Raw genomic sequence first — 19544 nt, 5'->3', positions numbered from 1 at the left:
CCCCACCCCGCCCCCCATTCATCCCCTGGGGTGGAGGACTCGGGTCTTGTAGTCGCTTGGGAAGGCAGTAACCTAAACGCAGTCCCATCCACCCACTCAGGCGTGGAATTCCCACCTACTTTCTTTCAGGCGGAGAAACTAAGGTCTAAAGAGACAAGTGACTGCCTCCAGGTCACACGGAATGTCGGGGGCATGCATTCATTCAGCATATATTTTAACACTCGCTATGAGCCAAGAGCAACGCTAGGCCCAGGGACTCAATGGTGAATGAGAGGAACACAGCTGCCGGCGTGATCTTTTAAAAGCATCAATTGGATGATGTCACTCTCGTGCTTAAAGCCTCCAGGAGCTTCTCACAGCCCTAGAACAAAACCCAAACCCCGTGCCTGGAACCCAGGCCCTTCCGCCCACTCTCCCGCCCTATCTCAAACTACTCTCCCTAAACCCGCCACACAGCCGCGGGGGTTCCCCGCTGGTGCTTCGCCGCCAAAATCTTTCGCATCTCAGGGCTTTTGCAAGTGTCGTTCCCTCTGCTTGGAATCCTTTCCCCTCGACTTCCATTTGCCTTATTCCTCCTTGTCGCCACGTCTAACTCTAAATGTTCTCTCCTCTCCTTGATCACATCACCTTGACTTATTTTCTTCATCACACTTAACAGTCAGATTGTCTCGTTCATTCGTTTATTACATCTCCCCCCTAGAATTGGGGTGCCGGGAAGGAGAAACCATGCTTGGCTCAGTGCCTGGCACGAACCCCTGTTTGACAGGTATGTGTTGAACCAACGAGAGTAGGATGTGCAAAGGGCCTTGGCGAGTGCCAGGAAATGAAAGGTCAGCCTGGTGGTGGGCGGCATGAGTAGGAGAATGCAAGCGAGCGAGCGAGCGGGCACGTTCTTGTAGGCCATGGTTGGGAGAGGGGCGGGGACCCGGAGAGTTTTAAGTGTGTGCGAAAGATGCTCAGATGTTTTTAAAAGGTCACATGCAGTCAGACTGGAGGAGGTCAGAGTGCACAGAAGAAAGCAGCAAGGAAGCCTTTGGTGATGAAGGGCAGAGGATGGCGGCTTTGCATCAGGAAGGTGGCTGGGGGAAGTAGGGGGAGAATTAGCAGGATTTGGAGTCTTATGAATGGGGTGAAAGGAATGGTCAGTGATGTCTGCCAGACTTCTCACTGGGGTCAGGAACACAGGAGGATGCCAGTCATGAGAGAGGGAGCAGATTGGGGGGCGGGGATGAGAATTCAGATCACAAGATGAATTTAGGTGCCATTACGACATTGGATAGGAACATTAGGTGGGTAGCTGGTGGCTGTGCGATAACACACTAGGGCTCAGGAGAGAGCCAGGCTGGAGGCGAGGCCTAGGTAAGGGCCAGGTCACCCAGAAGGGTATGAGTTGAGAAGGCCTGTGACAAAGCCCTGAGGAACCCACTCTCAGGCAGAACAGAGGAGCATGAGATATAAAATGGGTGAACGGGTCATCACAAACACCAAGAGAGCTTCTGAGGGTGCATCAGGGGGATGTCACAGGCCACACATGGTAGAGGGGTCAAGGACACGTGCTTCAGATTTAAAGACCAGATGGCACTGGTAGTCTTGGGTGCAGCCCTCCTGGAGCGATGCTGAGCACAGTGGCAGTGAGGAAATGCAGGCGGCAGGTGTGGACACCCTTCGGGGAGTTTCGCTGTGAAGAGGAGTGGGGAAGAGACCTGGAGGGAATTACTGGGTTGTTGGAGGGTCCTTCAAGTGGGAGCCTGGAACGTGTTCACGAAACGCTAGGAGGACCTTGTTGAGAGACAGAGGCTCTTCCCATGAGAGGGGGATCATGAGACAGGACCCAAAGCCCAGGTGGGCAGCTCTGCCTGGACTGGAGGACAGGTGAGGGCATGGCAGGTGTGCCTACAGTCGGCCTCTGTTCTCTGAGGGCAACGTCTCCGCTAACTGGAGGAAGAGTGAACACTCAAGGTGTGATAGTTTGGAGACTTACATTAGTCACTGTGAATGGGAGAGCCAGCTGGCCACAGACACACGGAGGGATTGCTGGGGGGCTAGGGCTGGGGCCTGTGCCAGATCAGTTAACCTGACACTGAAACCAGCCCTGCTCTGGCTCAGTAGCGGCCCCCACTGCTCACAGTCACACTAAGTTGGGCTGCTGGTACAAAAGACAGAGGACAGGCTTCGGCTTTTAGGGGACTGGCCTGCAGGTCCCTTAAATACTAGTGCATGCTGCCTGGCAGGCATGGCAGAGGTGTGGTGGCTGATGCGGGGTCTGGCAGATTGCCACGCGTCCACCAACTCCCCAGCCATGAGCTGCACCAGGATGGAACACCTGTCCCAGTCCCTGCCTTATCCTGGGTCTAGCACAAGGACGATCCAGTAGACACCGAAGGCGCATCCTTGCACAAATCAGGGTCCCCTGACCTGCGACGAATGCAGAGGCCAGCTCCCAGCTCCTCCCCAGACCCCAAGCAGCCCAGCTTCCCTGGTTCAGGACGGCACAGAGACAAATACACCATAAATGTTTATTGTTCAGCTCTCCCCAACCGGCCAGTGCTAGGGCTGAGGGGCTGGGCCTCCATGAGGAGCAGCAGGTTTGGGGTCTCGTGTGGACACTAATGTGCCCTGAGGCCTGTTTGTGGTCCTTGAGCCTGTCAGCCCTCTCCCTAGGCTTTCCAAGTCCAGAAGTCCTGTAGGGTCTGGGGCTCCGTCAGACCTGGGAAAGCGTTATTCTGTATCTAGCACAGTGATGATCCAGTAGGAGGAGGACATGTGGAGAGAGATCAGGTGATGTCTCAGAACTTGCCAAGTCTAATATCAGCATGTGACAGAAGGGAAACTTAGGCAAGAGGGTAGAACTCAGAGGAAAAAGTGACGGAGTCTGAAGATGAGGTAGGGAGGACCAGCATCTTTCAGGCCCTGAGCCAGAAGGTGACGAGCAGGAAACTTCCAGGTACTCTTTCCTCCTGGCTTCTGGAAGGGTGAGCAGGGGAGTAGGGGCTCTAGTCAGTCAGGGGTGAGCTCTGAACAGCTCCATTCCTCAGAGGTATCTGCAGGGCAGCCAGGCTAGAGGAGGCCGCAGGGCCTGGGCAGGTCCTGTGTGCCCCCGCTCCTGGTATGCCCTGAAGGGAAACAGAGAAGTGGCAGGCAGCCTCATTCCCGCTGGGCCTTCACTGAGCCTTTTTGGCCACCTTCTGGTTCTTCAGCATCACACAGGTGATGAACACTCCTGGAATATACAGACCATAAATTCCAGGTAAGATCCAGGTTTGGGTTGCTTAAGGTCAGGGCAGGGCACAGCAAGGCAGTGACCCACAGGTGGGGCCTAGCACCTCCCCAACCACCCTTCAGGATATCTGATCTCCCTAGTCAGCCATCAAGCTATACATCCACCTACATTCATTCAACAAACATCACTGAGTGCCTATCACAGGCAATTTGCTGTGTTTGGTGTTTTAGATTCTACAGTGTACAAGATCCACCCAACTATCAATCTACTCACCCAGTCAACCACCTGTCCACCCACCCACCCACCCACCCACATGCCCACTCAACATTCAGCATCCACCCACCCAGCCCATCATCCAGGCGTCTGACTCATCCAAACCACTTTCTTGAATACCAACTTAGTGCCACTGCCTGTGCAGGAGCTGAGGACACAGTGATGATGAAGACACAATCCCAAGAAGCCCACAAACTAAACCTTGGGAGACAGAGAGGTACAGGAATCATAAGCCAGGGTGACAAGAGGGTGAGAGGTGATTAAGGGATGAGCAGAGCAATGGTGGTGGTGGAGGGAGCAGGAAAAAGAGAGACATCCATCCCATTAGGGTCCAATGACCCCAGGGCATGACTGACTTGCAGCCCTGAAGGATGAACAGGAAAAACCCCGGAGTGAGTTCAGGGGAAGGAGCCTTAAGCAGATGTACAGCAAGTGCCAAAGTGTGGCCACATGTTCAGGGGTGGGAGAGGGCCCTGGGGTTCCCTAGACACACTGCCAAGGGTTGGGAGATTGATGACTTACCTACAAACAGGAGCAGCAGGAGGCCGGCAGCTAGTGGGATGGCAACAGCATAAGCTCGGGGCAGGAAATACTTGTGGATGACATGCTGGCTGTCGATGAATGGCTGGCACAGAGGGCACAACTCTAGTGAGCAATCCCTGCCTTGCCCAACCCCCCAACATCCTACTTCCTCCATCTCAGGGGCTGACCCTACTCAAAGCACTGGGACAGCATTTGTTTTAAGATAATGGCATTTTGGGTGTCTTGAGTTGTTTCCTTCCTTTGTTTATTTAACAGTTGTTTACCGGGCACTTGACTGGTACCTGCTTTAAGTTGGTGCTGAAGACCTGGCGGTGAACAGCAGACAAAGGACTTGCCCTAGGGCCCACACAGCTTAGCAGGGGCAGAGGGTACATGGGAATCCTCAAGTGATTCCCAACGTGGGCTCCAACGTCTTCTTTACTAACGTTTTCCTCCAAATGATACCCAGTTCTGCAAAACTGCCTTCCAAACACCTTGCACTTCTTAAGCAATAACCAACAACTCCCCCACCCCCCAAATTCTAAAGGCCCTCCCAAAATCCACTGGCACCCATCATGCCCAGAAGCCGGCAGGATAACGGGAAGGAATAGATATATTATCAAAAGCTGAGCAAATAAGGAACAGGGCTTTACAGTGTAGCAGTTAAGAATGTGACTTTGGGCCCCACACTTCTCCCTGAGCCTCAGGTTCCTGGTCTAGAAAATAGGGATATCACTGGCTGTTCTGGAGATTTCATGAGATATTTAGGTAAAGCACCTAGCACAGTGCTTGTCACATAGTAGCTGCTTAAATGATGTTAGGGGTTGGCTGCAAGATCAAGCAATTGGAGATGAGGGCGGGGGAAGAACACGTACCAAGAGAATCACCCAGGTGGTGTAGTAGGTGAAGATGATCAGGCTAACGGCGACGAGGCCAAGTCCCACTATCTGGTCCGTCCCCGTGGCCTGGAGAAAAGGGAGGGCTCAACTGACAAAGTGCCTCTCCATTTAGCTGCCTTAATGATGAGGTGGCGTCGCAGCCTGATTACGCTGGCAGAGTGCCGGACTCCGGCGTTTTCAACCGTATAATGGGCCGTCGGGAGGGCAATCCCGGTTCCGATTGCCCAAGCCCCGGCTCCTGAACAGACCTGGGACCCCCAAACCCAGCACTGGGCCCCAAACTCACCATTTCCCCCGCACTCCGCACAGGAGCACCAAGCCACATCCGGTTCTGAATCCGGGCCCTTTTGGCTTTCGGCTGCGGGGCACGCCGGGAATCGTAGTCCTTAGTGTGTCCCAGGACTACGTTGCCCAAGTCAGGAAAGCACCGCCTTCCCGTTTGCATGTCGGGAAATGTAGTTTCTCAAGGGCATTGTGAAATATGTCGTTCCCAAATCGCAACTAGGGAATGGGAGAGAATTGGGAACCCAGACTGGTCAGTACTCGTGGCCTCAGTCCTGTCGAACTCGCCCCTGAAGAAAAGCCTATGTCTACATATCGGAGAGTCCCAAATCCAGAGCGGGATCGGGTGGGGGAGGGTTGGAAGTCTCATTTTTCAGATGGGAAAAATGAGGCTCACAGAGGGGCAAGGACTTGTGGGAGATTACAACAAGTTAAAGCCTTAACTTGTTTGTTGAGGGGAAGTGGGGTGCAGAGAATGCTCACCGCCCAGCGGGGGATGGGAGGAAGGGTTGGCCAGAGCCCGCAGAGATGGGGAGGATTTCGATTGGCTGTAAGGAGGGCGCCCCTACCATCGCCTGACTTTCCTATCCACTCTTCACTGGAGGGATGAGGCCAGGGCGACCCCACCTCCCCATGCGGTCTGCCTCTCGGGCCGTGAGTGCCCCGGCAGCTCAGGCAGCAGATCAGACAGGTCTTCGGACTGGGCACATGAGCCGAACCCTCTCCAGGCTTGGAAGCCTTTTCCTCCAAGAACAAGGGGGAGGTTGGGCCTCATCACCTTTGACGTGTCCTCCAACTCTGAAGACTGGAACACTGTCTTCCCACAGCTTGCCGGATGATTGCTTCTCAATCATCAGGTCTCATGGGGATGCCACACGTCCCAGGGAAGTCACCTTCCCTGGACAGGGGTTCCTTCCTCTGTGCTCCACAGTCCCAAGTGTATCTCCATTATGATGCCTGTCACCATGTTTGAGTTGATTTACTTGGTCCGGCTCACCTGACTCTGATCTCCTGAGAACAGGGTCCATGGGCTCTGCTGTATCTCCAGTGCCCAGAATGGGGGTTGGCACAAAGCAGCTTTGAATCAACTAGTTTTAAGATTAGGTGACTTTAAATCCTGGAATGCTACTGAATACAGCATCTGGGAACACAAGGGTTCACATGAAGCTTTCTGCCCTGTCTCCATCTGGGGAGATGTGGTGTGAACCCGGCATGGTTGGCTCCTGCTGGCAGCATGTCCCCATAGGTCATCTAGTCTGAGCCTAGATAGGGGCTACCCTTCCTACACTGACAGGAACAAACTTTTTACTCCCTTCCCTCTGTATGCTGACTTTCACTTAGCATTACTCTGTTCTAACCAAGCGACCCCTTTTGGCCTACAGCCCAATTCCTTCCTTGCCTCAGGCCAGACTTTGGGCTCCGCTGGGAGTCAATTTGTCCCTCCCCTGGTGTGCTCTGAACAGAGCAAGAGACCCAAGAGTCAGCCTCCAGGGTTTACAGGGGCCCTGCCTGGGATCGGCCCCAAGAAGGGGTGAGGATAATCCAGTGCTGTGGTAGGGACTAGGGCTGGTAGTCTGGTCCTTTCTGGCCTGTTCAAGGCCGCTGAGGTTGCCTGCCACTTCTGAGCTCATTAAAGGGCCAGGGTGACTTGCCTTTCCCAGAGCTTACTGCAGGCTTCCTCTGTAACTTGAGATGGGCTGGGATCAAGGGCCCAGGCCTGGAGACAATGCCTGTCTGGGGCCTTTATAGAGAGGTTGGGAACAAGCTCTGCACGGTCAGGCTGTATACCCCCTTTCTCATTTGATTCACATCCCCATCTGCAACTGAGAAAACCAAGGCATAGACTGGGTTTTGTCTTCAGGCCTGCTTGTTACAGGCCACCTGACTATTGGGGAGGTCCAGACAACAGTGGTTAAAACTTGGGCTCTGAGGTCAGGGCTGCCACTTACTAGGGTCTGGGCCTGTTTCCTCCCCAGGCCTCTGGTGTAATAAAGGTGGTAATAATCGTGACTGTAACCAGGACTTGGAGGACCCTGGCCACCCACATCTTCCCCACCCCCCGAGTGTCACCTTACACATCTGGCTTTCATCTGACGCTGTCTTTGACCCCAAAGTCAAGTCAGTAAAACAAACAAGGACCAACATGCCGTAACAAACAAAAACTGAAACATTTAATTTTTTTCCCCCCAATCCAACACAGACACTAGGCTGATTTCCCTTTACAATGTTATTTTCTACCATAGAAGCTGGGACAGAGATACAAACACAGCCCACTAATCAGGGTAGGGTGGTGACAATATTGTTAGAAAAGAGGGGAATTTAAAAAAAAAAAAAAAGACCTCCCCTCCCCCCATCTCCCTGCTCACCTCCCTCAAGAGAGGAAAACATGGACATTCTCCAACCTGGCAGATCATGCCCTGTGGTCAGTTTGTGAGGTGACCAAAAAAATAACCTAAAAATATTGTAGATCTTTATTTCTTTTAAATCTCCCAGTAAAAACGTTAAACTGTCTTCCAAGAAGATTCCAAACTGGCATTGCATAGACCAATTCCTTTCCAAAAATATCTCTAATATAGCCTCTCTCTAATATATAGAATTTTTAAGTCCAGGAGCTGTGGGTGCCTAGCTGTGGGAATTTACTGAGTTTGAGGGACCAGAGGGCTGAAGAAAGGGCCCACATGGGGATGAGGCTGGGGCCCCAGGCCTCCAGCTCCAATCAGTATCGATTTGGTTGTGGCCAAATTCTCAGTTAGTCCAATTACCCTGGCTCAGGGCCTGGCATAGGAGGATGTGACAGCCTCCATTTCCTTCTGGGGTGACTGTCAAGTATAGAACTTGCCTAGAGTGGGGCTGGAGTTCCTGGTTTGAGGGAGTCTCTACAACAGCACCAAAGCCAGCTGCTTCATGCCTAAAACCCTGGAACTTTGAATCAGACCCCGAATACACCTTGAATGCACCTCCCACTGTGCTGAGGTGATGAAGACTGAGGGAAGGGTGGCACTCCCCCATCTTTCCGGGATCACTTCTTCTGAGACTGCAGCCAGTCCCCTTTTAAAGTGTCAGGTATCTATGGGGAAGAAAGGGACCCACAGAGCTGAGCAGAGCCTCTCCACTCAGAGCGAATGCTCCATCCTGCCTTGGCAGGCACCTTCTAACATTCATTTTCTAAAAGAGTTAGGTGATTAAAAACAGTAACAACAACAAAATCCTAGAAATGCTCTGGTCCCAATGCCAGGAAGTTCCAAGACCAAGGCTCCAACTGTTGTCAGCTAGGCAGATGGACAAGAACCCCTCCCAGCCTGGGGAGGAGACACCCCCCACCGCCACCCCACCCCCACCCCTACCAGATAGAGAACCCGAATCCTGGCCCTCCATCCAGATTCCCAACCCCGCTGGGACCCAGCCAGCGGGTAGAGCGGAGAACAGAACCACCTCCCCTCACCTGGGGGAGGAGAAAGTATCAAACTGTGACCCCTCTCCCACCCCAAAAAAAGAGGAAAGAATAAAAGGTATAGAGCTAAGTAAACACCAGCCTGCTGGATTTATACGAAAAATGAGTGAAATTAAGAGCGGCATGGGAGTCTGTCCAGGGACTGGCTGGCAGCCAGAACCTTCAAGCAAGTAATGAGGACGGGGAGGAAAGTGCTCAGAGCAGAGGCTTCAGCAAGGGGCAGGGGCAGGGCCAGACTGCTCCCCGCTGGAAAACCTCCCTTAAAGGGCCCCGCCTCTCCCTTGCCCAGAGAGGCGGACACTTTCAGAGGAGGGCTGAGGCTCTTCTGGCCAGGAAGCCAGCTCCGGCCAGTCCCGTCACAGCCCGCCTGCCCCTCCAGCTTTGGGCCCAGCCTGGGCCAGCTGACCCTGATGGGAGAGAAAGGGGGCAGTGCTTGCCCAGCCCAGCCAGGTCCCTGACCTCCATGGGCTTGGGGGGCACCTTCTAGGCTTCCTACAGGAAACCAGCTGCTCAGGACCCAGCCCTGGGCAGAGGAGAACCAGCACGGAAGCTCAGACCTTCCTCAGCGTGGGTCTCGGGCCTGAGCTGGAGCTAACTGGAGGGAGGAGAGGCAGCGCCACGTCCCAGCCGGGCTGCTAAGCTGGGCCGCTGACTGCACTGCAGGCAGCGCCCAGCAATTCTCGGGAAGAGGTCTGAGGAAGGGTGGGCGCGGGCCAGTGGGGCTGTGCTGGAGACAAGCATGTGCAAAGTGCAGGCTGCCACGGCAGCAGGAGAACATTCGTTGGGCGAGGGGGTCTCAATCTGGAGTGTGGGTGGGGTCTGAGGTCTTGGCTCCTTGGAGGAGGCCGCCAGCGGGTCCCCCAGGGCACAGGGAAGGGATAGCTGAAGCACTAAGCAGTCAGAGGGCCACGGTGGCAGGATTCCGGGGATGAACTGGCCTCCCGAGGGCAAGGGGGCAATAGAACAAAGCCCTGCCAAGACATGGTTGAGCCGGTGCTCCTTGCGTGAGCAGGGACATAGGGAAAGAGGCCCCTCGGCCATAAGCAGCCCCATGTGTGTAGGAGCCGCCGCATGTCCTCATCGAGGGGCCAAGGTGGGTCTCCACGGGGGCATCCTGGCCATCTTCGTCTTGCCCACCTACATCATGGGCCCGCATGTCCTGCCCTCTAGTGGTTCAGGAGAGAATATTCACAGTGGTGCCCTACGGGGCCAGGAGGCTCCTGGCGGGATGGGAGGACAATGGAATGATGCTCTGAGGCAGCAGTGGGGCTGGAGCGCACGGAGGAGGCACCGGTGAGATGGGGTGCGGACGGGGATCCGAAGGGGAATCCCCCTCGCGGAGCGACGCCGGTCTGGACGCCCACGAAGGCCGGGCCCTTCTCCAGCCTGGACACTCGCTCCTCAGTGGCTTTCAATCACGACTGGCTCGTAGACCCCAGAGGAGACCCTGTGGGGAGAGACATGTCAGCCAGTCCTCCTCGATACTCCTTTGGGACAGGCCCTTGGAAGTATTCACAAGCAAGCACTGTTTACGGGCCCCGTTTTGCAGAGGGGGTAACTAAGGCTCGGAGAAGTTGAGCCACTTGCCTAGGGTGACACAGATGGTGAGCATCGGAGTCTGTGGGGCTGCAGAGCTGGCACAGGCTGTGCCCGAGACCTTCCTGGGCAGTAACAGCTTACACACTAGGGTGTGCTGTGCCCATTCTCATGGTAATCCTGGCAGGGAGGGACTGTACCCTGCCCACTTAGCAGATGAAGAAGCTGAGGCTCAGAGGAACTATGAGGCCTGCCAAGCGGGCAGCAGAAGATTGGGACACTCTTCTCCCCACTGAGGCCAGGCCCACCCATGAGGTTATGGACACTTGGGACTCGGCAAGCAGCTCTGCTATGACCTTGCTGCCGAACACGCTGCTCTTCCCTCCCAGTTTCAGAGGAAGGTTAGAGACGAGTATTCGGGTATTCGCAAAACTTCAAAGAGGCCCCCATTTTCTTTTTGCCCGCCTCACCCCAGGGAGCTGCCCAGAAGGAGGTGGGGAGATGGCAGCTGCAATTCTGAGCCTTAGCCAGCAGGGGCCAGCAGAGCAGCACCGGAGGGCAGGTCTGGGGCTCCTGGGAGGCCCAGCCAAGTCCCCTCCAGCCTCTGGCCCTAGGTGTTAAACAGGTACTTTCTCACCCCGCCCACAGGAACATGAGGAAAGCCTTCAGCACAACCAGGACTACACTCCTGCACGTGGGAGGCTCCTCCACTCACTCACGCACTCACTCATTCAGTGTAAACGTTCTGTAAATAAATGATTGAGACACTGGCACTCTATAGAGTTCAAGCCAAAGTTTGATCCTATCACCCCGTAGTCTGTGCACATCATGACGGCAGAAGACTGTATTGCTCAGTGTCGTATCCCCAGAACCTTGCTCACTGCCGGGTGCAATAAGGAACTGTCCAACAAATGAGTCGCCATCATCGTTTTTAAGGAGTTCCCAGATGTAGGTGGCAGGGAAAGGAAAGCAGAATCCAAAACAGATACAGGAAGCCCCTGCGGTGAGCTGAGCCCTGCCCCAGGCACTTTCCCCTTGGATCCCTCAACGTCAACCCTGGAGCGCTGTCCCGGGCTTCCGGGTGAGATGACATGGTCCACACCGTTTGTGAGATGGGGAAAGTGAGGCTCATTTGAGAGATGTGACTGGCCTCAGATCACACCATGGTGACAAGAGCTGGCATTCAAAGCCAGGTCAGTGGGCTGCGGAGACCTTGCTCTCAGCCCCGTGCCCCCCACGGCTACCCTCGCAATGCACCCCCGAACCTTCGCCCCTACCTGTTGGCCAGTTGGATGCCACTCAGCGTGGTGGAGCCATCGCGGCTCACGAACAGCCGGAGGTTGCTGTCTGTGGGGACACAGGGGAGGATGGAGGCTGAGAAGGGCGGGGGCAGCCAGGCGACATCGCCCCCCGGCCCGCCCGGCGGGGGCAGCTCACCCTCAGTGTTGCTGCCATCGGTAAAATCCTGGCTCTGCATGATCTTCTCCACGATGTCATCGGCGTCGATCCGCGTGTCATCCACCCAGGTGGGGTGGCTCTCCATCGAATCCTTCTTCCGCCTGGAGCAGGGTTACAACAGTCAGGGCGGTAACAGGCACGACAATGACAAAAGCAAGCACTATCCGGCACTCAGGATGCTCTAAGGGTACGTGAAAGCTTGTTCAGGTTCCATTCACTTAACCCCCATGTCAGCCCTGCAATGCAGGTGCCACTGTTACCTGGTCTCATAGATGAGGACAGAGGCTCGGAGAGGCTGCATAGCGCCTAAGCAGGGGACCTCAGGTACGCTACATCACACACAGCAACTGCTGACCGGGCACATGCATGCCACTTAGGCCAGGGCTACACCTTCACGAACATCAGCTGGTCAGATAGTCACCATCCAACCCTATCGGAAGGACCCTGCTGTCCCATGTTACAGGTAAAGAAGCAAAAGTTCGAGGAGCTACTGGGAGGGGTCTGTCCTCTAAGGCACGGAGCAGTGAGACTCACCGAAATGAGCGGTCGGACAGATGTGGGGGCCGGGGTGGCCGCGGTGGCTTTTCGGGGGGCCGATGCTCACGCTCGCCGCCCTCGGGGCCCTCCACAGTCATGCTGAGGCCACCAGAGGCACTGCTGCTGGTGGACGTGTTGCGACGGTGGGTCAAGTCCGAGAGGCTGGAGGAGCGTGAGTGCTCCGTGCTGTAGCCTGGAGGGCGGGTGGGGCGGTTCATCATGGGGGAGCCAGGGAATATGGAAGGCCAAGGGCACGGGCCAGGCCGGCACTCGGGCCGGCACTCACCGGAGATCTTGGACTGCTGGCTGGCATAGCTGGAGTTGCGGGAGTGGCCTGAGTGGAAGACCTCCTCAGGGCTGGACAGGTTCTGGTCCGTCTCCTCCGGCACCCCTGGAAGGCAGGGAGGAAGCAGGGATGACCAGGGGTGCCCGTCCTCTCACCGAGTCTGGTGGGGGCTGAGGGACACTGTGTATTTTCATGTGACAGACTGAAAGACTGAGGTGCAGAGGAACAGCGACCTGCTCCAAGCCACGGTTCACCATCTGAACCCAGGTTTGTTCGCTCCGCAAATACGTCAGGGACGTCCTCCACAAGGGGTGCTCTACTGGGCATTGAGAACAGGAGACAGGGTGTCACAGGTCGCTGGGGAGGAAGAGCATTGAACAAAAAATGACCCACAATGGTGAGCGGTGCAGAGCAAGGAGCAGGTGGGGTCTGACCCCATCTGAGGTCAGGGAAGATTTCTCTGAGGCGGAGACCTTCAGGAGGTGTGGGAGGGAGCCAGCCAGGTCAGGCATCAGAGAAAGGGCCTTCTGGGCAGAGGGAACGGCATAAGCAAATGTCCTGAGGCTTCAATGAGCTTGGGTCGGTGTAGCTGGAGTGAAGTGAATAAAGGTGAGGGGAAGCGGCTGACAACCTTGTCCCAAGTCCCCCATAAGCCCAACTTTGAAACATATTGCCTGACACTCCCAAAAGGAGGTACAAGGGAACCAGGTGGAAACGCCCAGGTTCCGTGAGCACCGACCCACCAGTCCCCCTGTGGTCAACACAGGAAGCAATGACTCACCCACCCCCTCCTCAGAGATGAGCATGGTCAGGCCACCGGCTGGACCCCAGGCCTGCCTGTAACCCCACCCAAAGCCAGGTGGCTTTTCAAGTCCCCAGCAAGTTCTTTGCATACGAGGGAAAGGGCCGAAAACCAGATCCAGAGGCACGTGGGGGCTCAAACCCCATGCTGCCAGGGAGAGGCACCTAACCTTGTACAAAGGCGTCATCTGCAATGGGGTGGCCTGGTCCCCAGATGTCTCTTGGGAGACCCCCACCCTGATGCCTGCAATGGGGCTGGGAAGGCCCCAGTCCCGAGCACAGCCCCTAGGCTGAGGCAGGCGAGAACCTCAGCTTTCCAGTGGGGGCCTCACCTGGCCAGGTCTCTGGGGAAAATGCAGTGGAGGAAACCAGTGCTTCGGGTCAGCGGGTCCCTCACTGCACCCAGCCCCCAGGGCGGACTCCCCCAGCCAACATCTGCTGAGCCACCTGGCCCTGTGCCCCAACTGCCACCATGTGCCGCTCTGCTCGCCAATCAGCTGGAGGCAGCCTGCTTCCCAGCTCTGAGCTCACCCCCCAGGAGGGGTGCAGGGGCCAAGGCTTATATTCGGGGGCTTTGCTCCACCCCACACAGCACTAGATATAAGGCTAGGGGACAGGCTGGAGCCTCCTCTCCTGGCGCCTCCTCCTCCTAATTGCCAGGCCATCTCCTCTGGGGATTCAGGGTCCTCCAAATTGTTTGTAACATTAGTAATGATGATTTAATAGAAATGCATACAGAGCACATGCTCTGTGCCAGCGGGGCATCATGTCTGCTAGGTTCATACCCAAAGCAATGCAGGACGTGGTCACTACTGCTGACCCCATTTTATAGGAGGATGCTGAGGCCCAAAGAAACAAAATGGCTAAAGTCATGGAGCCAGTGGGAGAGCAAGAGCTCACGGCATGTGTCCCTCTGCTGGGAACACTGCACCCCACACCACAGGTTCGCCTCTTCAGTGGCCCTTCCCTGGCCCCCGAGAGACACCTCTGTACCTCTCACAGCCCTGTTACTCCATAGGTAGACCTGCATTTGACTTATTTACTGCCTGATTGATGCCTGTCTCTCCTGTTCGGCTGGGAGGGCCATGAGACCAGGGACATCACGTCACTCGGTCCAGAGCCCTGCACAGTGCCTGGCACACAGGAGGGGCTCGGACGACATCTGCTTAATAGAAGCGTGGATGGTGCGATCACCCCTCTACCACCTCTCTTCTCGGCAAGCATCTCCCTTGGGACCTGGGGACACCTTGGAGGCAAAAGCCTTCGGCAGAGGGGAGGGGCGCGGCAGGGTGGGCAGGGGGCACAGTACCTGAGCCGAGGATGGTGGGCCGGGCCTTAGGGGGCCGGGACCCTGTCAGGGAGCTGGTGCTGCTGCTGCCACTGCTGCTGGTCCCGCCACCCTTACACGTCAGCTGCAGGGAGGAATCCTGGCCTGGGATCGAGATGGACTTGGCAGTGGACGGCGGCCTTGGGAAGACAGAGGTATGTGACCGGGGTGCTCCACCCTCAGCGTCAGAAGAAAACAGGGGAGCCCCCCCCGCCTCAGGCGGCTTGCACCCACACTCACGTCTTGAAGCAGGGGTCCCCAGAGAGCAGGAACATCCCAATGGTGACCTACAAGACAGGGAGAAGTCAGCCACACTGTGTCCACTCACTGAGCTCAGGCGCCCGACTTGCTTTGGCCTCTTTGCTCGGGCTACAGACAAGGCTTGGACTCTGATCCCATCTCTGCCTCCTGCTGACCCTGGTAAAGCCACCGAACTTCACTGAGCCCCCATTTCTTCATGCTGAAGACAGAACTGATCCCGACACCTGCCTCGTGAGACGGTGGAGGGGATGCAGCGAGACGAGGCTCCACGTGGCTCGGGGCCCGGCTTGGAGGGGCCGCGTGGCAAAGGCCAGCCCCTGCTATTTCAAAGCTGCAGCCAGGCCGTGAGCGCTCACGCCAGGGGCCGCAGGCTCTCCCCATCCTCAGTGCCCAGGTGCTGGAGTGGGCATGGCAGCACCAGCCCAACTTGGCAAGAAGGAAGGTGGCTCAAGAAGCCTACCCAGTGACAGCGGGGTTCACCAAGACTGACGGGGGGCGGGGGGAGGGTGCTCACATAGTGAAAGTTTCTTGAATAAAGCAAAACAAACAAAACAATAGAAACTTATTTTAACACCCAATTAGGCAAAGATTTCAGCGATGGCCCAAATGAGGCAAAATTTGGATCCCCAAATCCGGGCCAAGGTGGGACGACAAGTGATGGGGTGGGGAAGAGGTGCTCGGACACCGGCCACCACGACAAAACTGGAGACCACTGGGATGAGGCTGCTGTTGTTGTTTTAATGGATTATTTCATTCGGCTGTGGTAGCAGCCTACGAAGTAGGTGATGGACCCAGGCTGTAAATGAGGGAACTCTGACTCAGGGGAAGTGACTGCCCAAGGCCCTATAGACAGGACGTAATGGAGCTGGCCTTGAAGCCAAGGCCACCTGCCCCCCACATGCCCTTGATCTGGCCTGAGGATGCACGGGGCCGCTGGGGCAAGGCTGGAAGGGCCCGGCTCCCACCGCAATTCGCCCCCACCTTTGCAGGTGCTCCAGTTCCCTCTGTGAAGGGTCTGAGAGGCCCCAGAGCCTCCGCCCACCACCAGCTGCCCGGTTCTGCCCCGGTACCATCTGCCCCAGCTGGGTCGGCTGGCAGAGGTGTGGTAGGGACGAGACTATTTTCTCAGCCAGGTGGAAGGGTGTGGAGACAGGGAAGAGAGGTGTGCGGATGACAGACACCCAGATATCTCTGTCCGAGGAGGCAGCTGCCTGGGGCGAAGGAGCGGCTCCAGCCACCGGAAACTGCACGTGGCTGGGGCCTCGGAGCAGCCACCTGCGGTCTGCCCAGGTCAAGGGATGGCAGGTTCTCCTGGTCACTGATGCTCCACTGGGAGCTCAGGTTGCCTCATGTCCCATGTGACAATGGTGAGAATCTGGACTGTGGGTTCCAGTGCCAGCTCTGCTGTGACCCCAGGCAAATGATCTAACCTCTGTGCCTCGCCTCCTTTCTGTGCAAAAACTGAGGCTAATAATAGACACCACACCCCATGGGGCTGTTGTCAGGCATCACGAGACAAGGGGTGGCAGCACACAGTGATGCTGATCGCACCGAACCCTTAAAGACGCGGTCGGGGTTCACTCCCAATGCCCGATGGTGAATGGGGAAACAGCCCGGTGGCCAAGACAGGCCTCTGATGGCGGTTTCCTGACCCGGGGCCCACATCCTCCCAGTGTCCCTCGCTGCCTGTCTGGGGGAAAACCTGTATTTTTAACCTCCAGGGACTCTGATGAGGACCCTGCTGGGAGGGGGCGCAAGAGGTGGCGAGGCCCCGGTACCTTCAGGATGGAGTTGTCCTGGCGGGTATTCTTCGTGTCGTATCCCTCTAGCAGACAGCAGCGCACCGTGGAGCCCGAGCCCGCAAACTCAGCCAGGTTCAAGTTGGCAAAGCCCAGCTGGGAGGGAGAGAGGAGACTGTGGGAGGCTGCGGGGGGAGTGGGTGCAGGGCTGGCAGCACAAGGGTTAACTTGGCAGAGGGGGAGGCGCAGGCACAGCCCCTGGGCCACCCCACAGCCCAGACTGACTGTTGCATAACCGGCACCCAAGGACAGAGGCCCGAGCTGGTGGCTTGGGTTGGCGGCTCCAACGTAGTAGAGCCAGGAGCTCACATCTCTGAGCTGCACAAAGCGCCTTTTGTGCCATGTCCCAGAGTACACCGGGGCAGCGCCTGAGATGAAAGGACATTGTTGTCTTTGACACAGACACATTGTTCCCTGGGAAACAAGGCTGCGCTGTGGGAGCCGCCGGGACAGCAGGCGGGGGGAGGGAAGGCCCGTGGGAAGTTGGCACTGGGACGGGTGGGTGGGGGGTATTCTGCAGGGTGGGCAGGAGCGCCTCGTGGATGCTGGAGTGGGGGCCTGTTGGGCAGTTGGTGGTGATGCTCCTTGCTCCTCGGATGCAGAGAGAGGAGCAAGGGATGGGAGCAAAGTGGGAGAAAGTGCGAGAGCAGGGTGTGTGCGCTAAGAAGGCCTCTTAAACGAAAGCGGGACTGGTAGACCCGGAGGGGCGACAGAAATTAAGGTGAGGGGGTGCTGTGCTCAGGGACCCAGGACAACCAAAGCGACCGGGGACGTTTATGGAGCGCCTGCTGTGTGCCAGTCTCTACTGCTGACTTTGGAGCATGTGTGCCAGAATCAGGGACTCGGGTTCAGATCCTAGCCCTGCCATGCACTCAGTGACCCCCATTTTGCAGACAAGGAAACTAAGGTTCAGAGAGAGGAAGTGACGTACCCAGGGCCCCACATAGCTCAACCAACAGAGCCAGGCTTGAAGCTGTGTGAACTCTGGGCACCTCTCTGGGCCTCAGTTTCTTCCTCTGTATCATGGTTGCTGTGTGGATGTTCGATTGGAGAACGGAAAAGAAGTGCCTGGAAGGTGTGACCCGTGCTAGGTGCATGATTGACGTTTGCCAGGTGGAGGTGGGATGCGCCAGCTGTTTGCTGGCAGTCTCTTTCCTGGCTGGGCAGCTGTCCTCACCCACGTGAATCAATGGGAGGGGAAATTTCCACTCCGATGGCACGTTTCACAGCGCGGCTCTGGCCACCCTGCCCTCTGCTCCTGGGCCGGGACTCGAGCGCCTGTCCTGAGCAGAGCTCACGGCCCAGACCACTAAGCTTCCTGAGCTCTGGCCGTGGGGACACACCCTGCACACAGGGTGAAGCGAGGCGGAGGCGTTTCCTCTCCGGACTGACTAAACTCACCCCCTGCCACGGTGCCGCCTCCCCGAGGAGGCCCAGAGGGTGGGCTGCAAGTCCCCGCAGAGAAGGGGCTTTAAGGGCAGAGCGGTCTTATTCAAAGCCAGAGGCGACCCTCCAGAGATGTCTCCTCCCACTTTTCCCCGTGGAAGAGGTTTGAACGCGGAAGGCTAAACTGTCTGTGGGTGCGGTGGAAGCCAGGCGACAAGAAGGATGTGTAACAGTGGGGACTGGCGGAGTCGCCCGACCCCTAGCCGCACGCTGGGACACGGCTGCCGCTACAGCAAAGGGAAATTTGCGATGACATGAAAACGTGCCCATGACGTACTGGCAAGTACAACACCGAGCTGCAGAGTCCACTCAGAACACGTCCCTTTTGTGTATTTAAAAATCTTACACGAGGATGCACGGGGGGGCTCGCTTCGCATTCCTCTAAACCTCGTGCATTCGTTTTATTCACTGCTCGGCATCCATGATGTATTTCATAATTATTTTTTCTTAAAAAGGTCTGGAAAGAGCCTAACGAATCCCAACCCCGGGGTCTGCGGAGGAGGCCCGGAGGGGAGGGGGCAGAAACTCTCCTCTCCGCTGTGCGAACGTCTGTCCCACTTCTTTGCAACAAACACATGCTGCCTTGATGCTAAGCGCGAAGACTCTCGATAAAGATAATTCCAAGAAATAACACTGCGGCGCTGAGTGTCTCCTGTTTCGGGCTGGAAGACCTTTCGGGAGTTTTTGTCATGCCCGCCCCGCCCCGCCCCATCCCAGCCACCGCCTCTTCACAGAGCCCCACTCACCTTGGAATAAGCCTTTCCGCCTTTCAGCTCCTGCACGGGGAGACAGACACAGCGACAGAGTGACTAGGGAATCCGAGGGCCCTCATATGTCTCCCCAATTCCCTCCACCCCGAATCCGACTGCTGGGGGAAGAGGATAAGGAAAGGGGCAGAGCGACTCGCCTCGCCTTCCTTGGGGGGGCAAATCAGGGGATGGGCCTAAGCCACCAGACTAGAGGTCCCACACCCACCCTTTGGCCTTAAGCTCACGGTCCCCAGACCTGGCTGGAAGCCTAGCCTGCCTCACCTTGCGCACCGACACCCGGAAGATGCAGGGGTCCAGCAGGCCGGTGGCCGGGTTGGCACTCATCTTACACACGAAGGTGAACCTCTTCCGCCACCGTACACAGTTCTCCTGCACCTCCTCCCTGCAGGCCAGATGGGGCAGGTGAGCACAAGTATGCAGGGCAATGCCAAAGGAAGTACCAGGGGCAGGGTTAACCTCAGGGCGGGGGGGGGGGGCAGGGCATGGAGGAGAGCTCTCATTTTTCACTTTGTATCACAGAGTGATTATTTTCATAACAAGAACATGCTTGTGTAGCATTGTAAAAACAAAAGATATGTAATACAAACGAAAAGAACAAGGCGGGTGAGGTCGGGCTGGAGGCCGCGGCCCCTCTCTCTGCTCCCAGTGCTACCCCCCGCTTTGTCCTGTGGCCTCG

General features: G+C 56.6%; 2 protein-coding genes across 2 annotated transcripts in view; both read right to left on the bottom strand.

The window, feature by feature from the left end:
- Positions 1 to 2502: 2502 nt before the first annotated feature.
- On the bottom strand, positions 2503 to 7225 carry DPM2 (dolichyl-phosphate mannosyltransferase subunit 2, regulatory). The gene is made up of 4 exons (XM_016163746.2): positions 5201 to 7225; positions 4891 to 4980; positions 4016 to 4118; positions 2503 to 3220 (listed from the first exon to the last, which is right to left on the bottom strand). The coding sequence occupies exons 1-4, from the start codon at positions 5357 to 5359 to the stop codon at positions 3162 to 3164; spliced, it is 411 nt and encodes a 136-aa protein (XP_016019232.2). The 5' UTR covers positions 5360 to 7225; the 3' UTR covers positions 2503 to 3161.
- A 120-nt stretch (positions 7226 to 7345) lies between these two features.
- FAM102A (family with sequence similarity 102 member A) overlaps positions 7346 to 19544 on the bottom strand; it is a 33392-nt gene continuing 21193 nt past the window's right edge. The window contains exons 2-11 of the mRNA XM_016163745.2: positions 19130 to 19250; positions 18845 to 18874; positions 16632 to 16748; positions 14833 to 14879; positions 14575 to 14732; positions 12465 to 12569; positions 12176 to 12371; positions 11621 to 11742; positions 11461 to 11530; positions 7346 to 10094 (exon numbers count right to left, since the gene is read on the bottom strand). Coding sequence (XP_016019231.1) covers positions 10049 to 10094; positions 11461 to 11530; positions 11621 to 11742; positions 12176 to 12371; positions 12465 to 12569; positions 14575 to 14732; positions 14833 to 14879; positions 16632 to 16748; positions 18845 to 18874; positions 19130 to 19250 — 1012 coding nt within the window. The 3' untranslated portion in view covers positions 7346 to 10048. The remainder of the gene's footprint in view (positions 10095 to 11460; positions 11531 to 11620; positions 11743 to 12175; positions 12372 to 12464; positions 12570 to 14574; positions 14733 to 14832; positions 14880 to 16631; positions 16749 to 18844; positions 18875 to 19129; positions 19251 to 19544) is intronic.

The sequence above is a fragment of the Rousettus aegyptiacus genome, unplaced genomic scaffold, assembly GCF_014176215.1.
Source record: "Rousettus aegyptiacus isolate mRouAeg1 unplaced genomic scaffold, mRouAeg1.p scaffold_m13_p_3, whole genome shotgun sequence".
NCBI classification, from domain to species: domain Eukaryota; kingdom Metazoa; phylum Chordata; class Mammalia; order Chiroptera; family Pteropodidae; genus Rousettus; species Rousettus aegyptiacus.
The sequence above is the reverse complement of the archived record's forward strand: the minus strand, read 5'-3'. Positions and strand labels throughout refer to the sequence as shown.

Bases quoted from the DNA above. Each gene is read 5' to 3' on its own strand.
- DPM2 (XM_016163746.2), bottom strand. From the start codon at position 5,359: ATGCAAACGGGAAGGCGGTGCTTTCCTGACTTGGGCAACGTAGTCCTG. The intron at 4,981-5,200 runs GTGAGTTTGGGG...CCTTTTCTCCAG, and splicing joins TGCGGAGTGCGGGGGAAATG to GCCACGGGGACGGACCAGAT. The intron at 3,221-4,015 runs GTAAGTCATCAA...TGTATATTCCAG, and splicing joins CCTGCTGCTCCTGTTTGTAG to GAGTGTTCATCACCTGTGTG.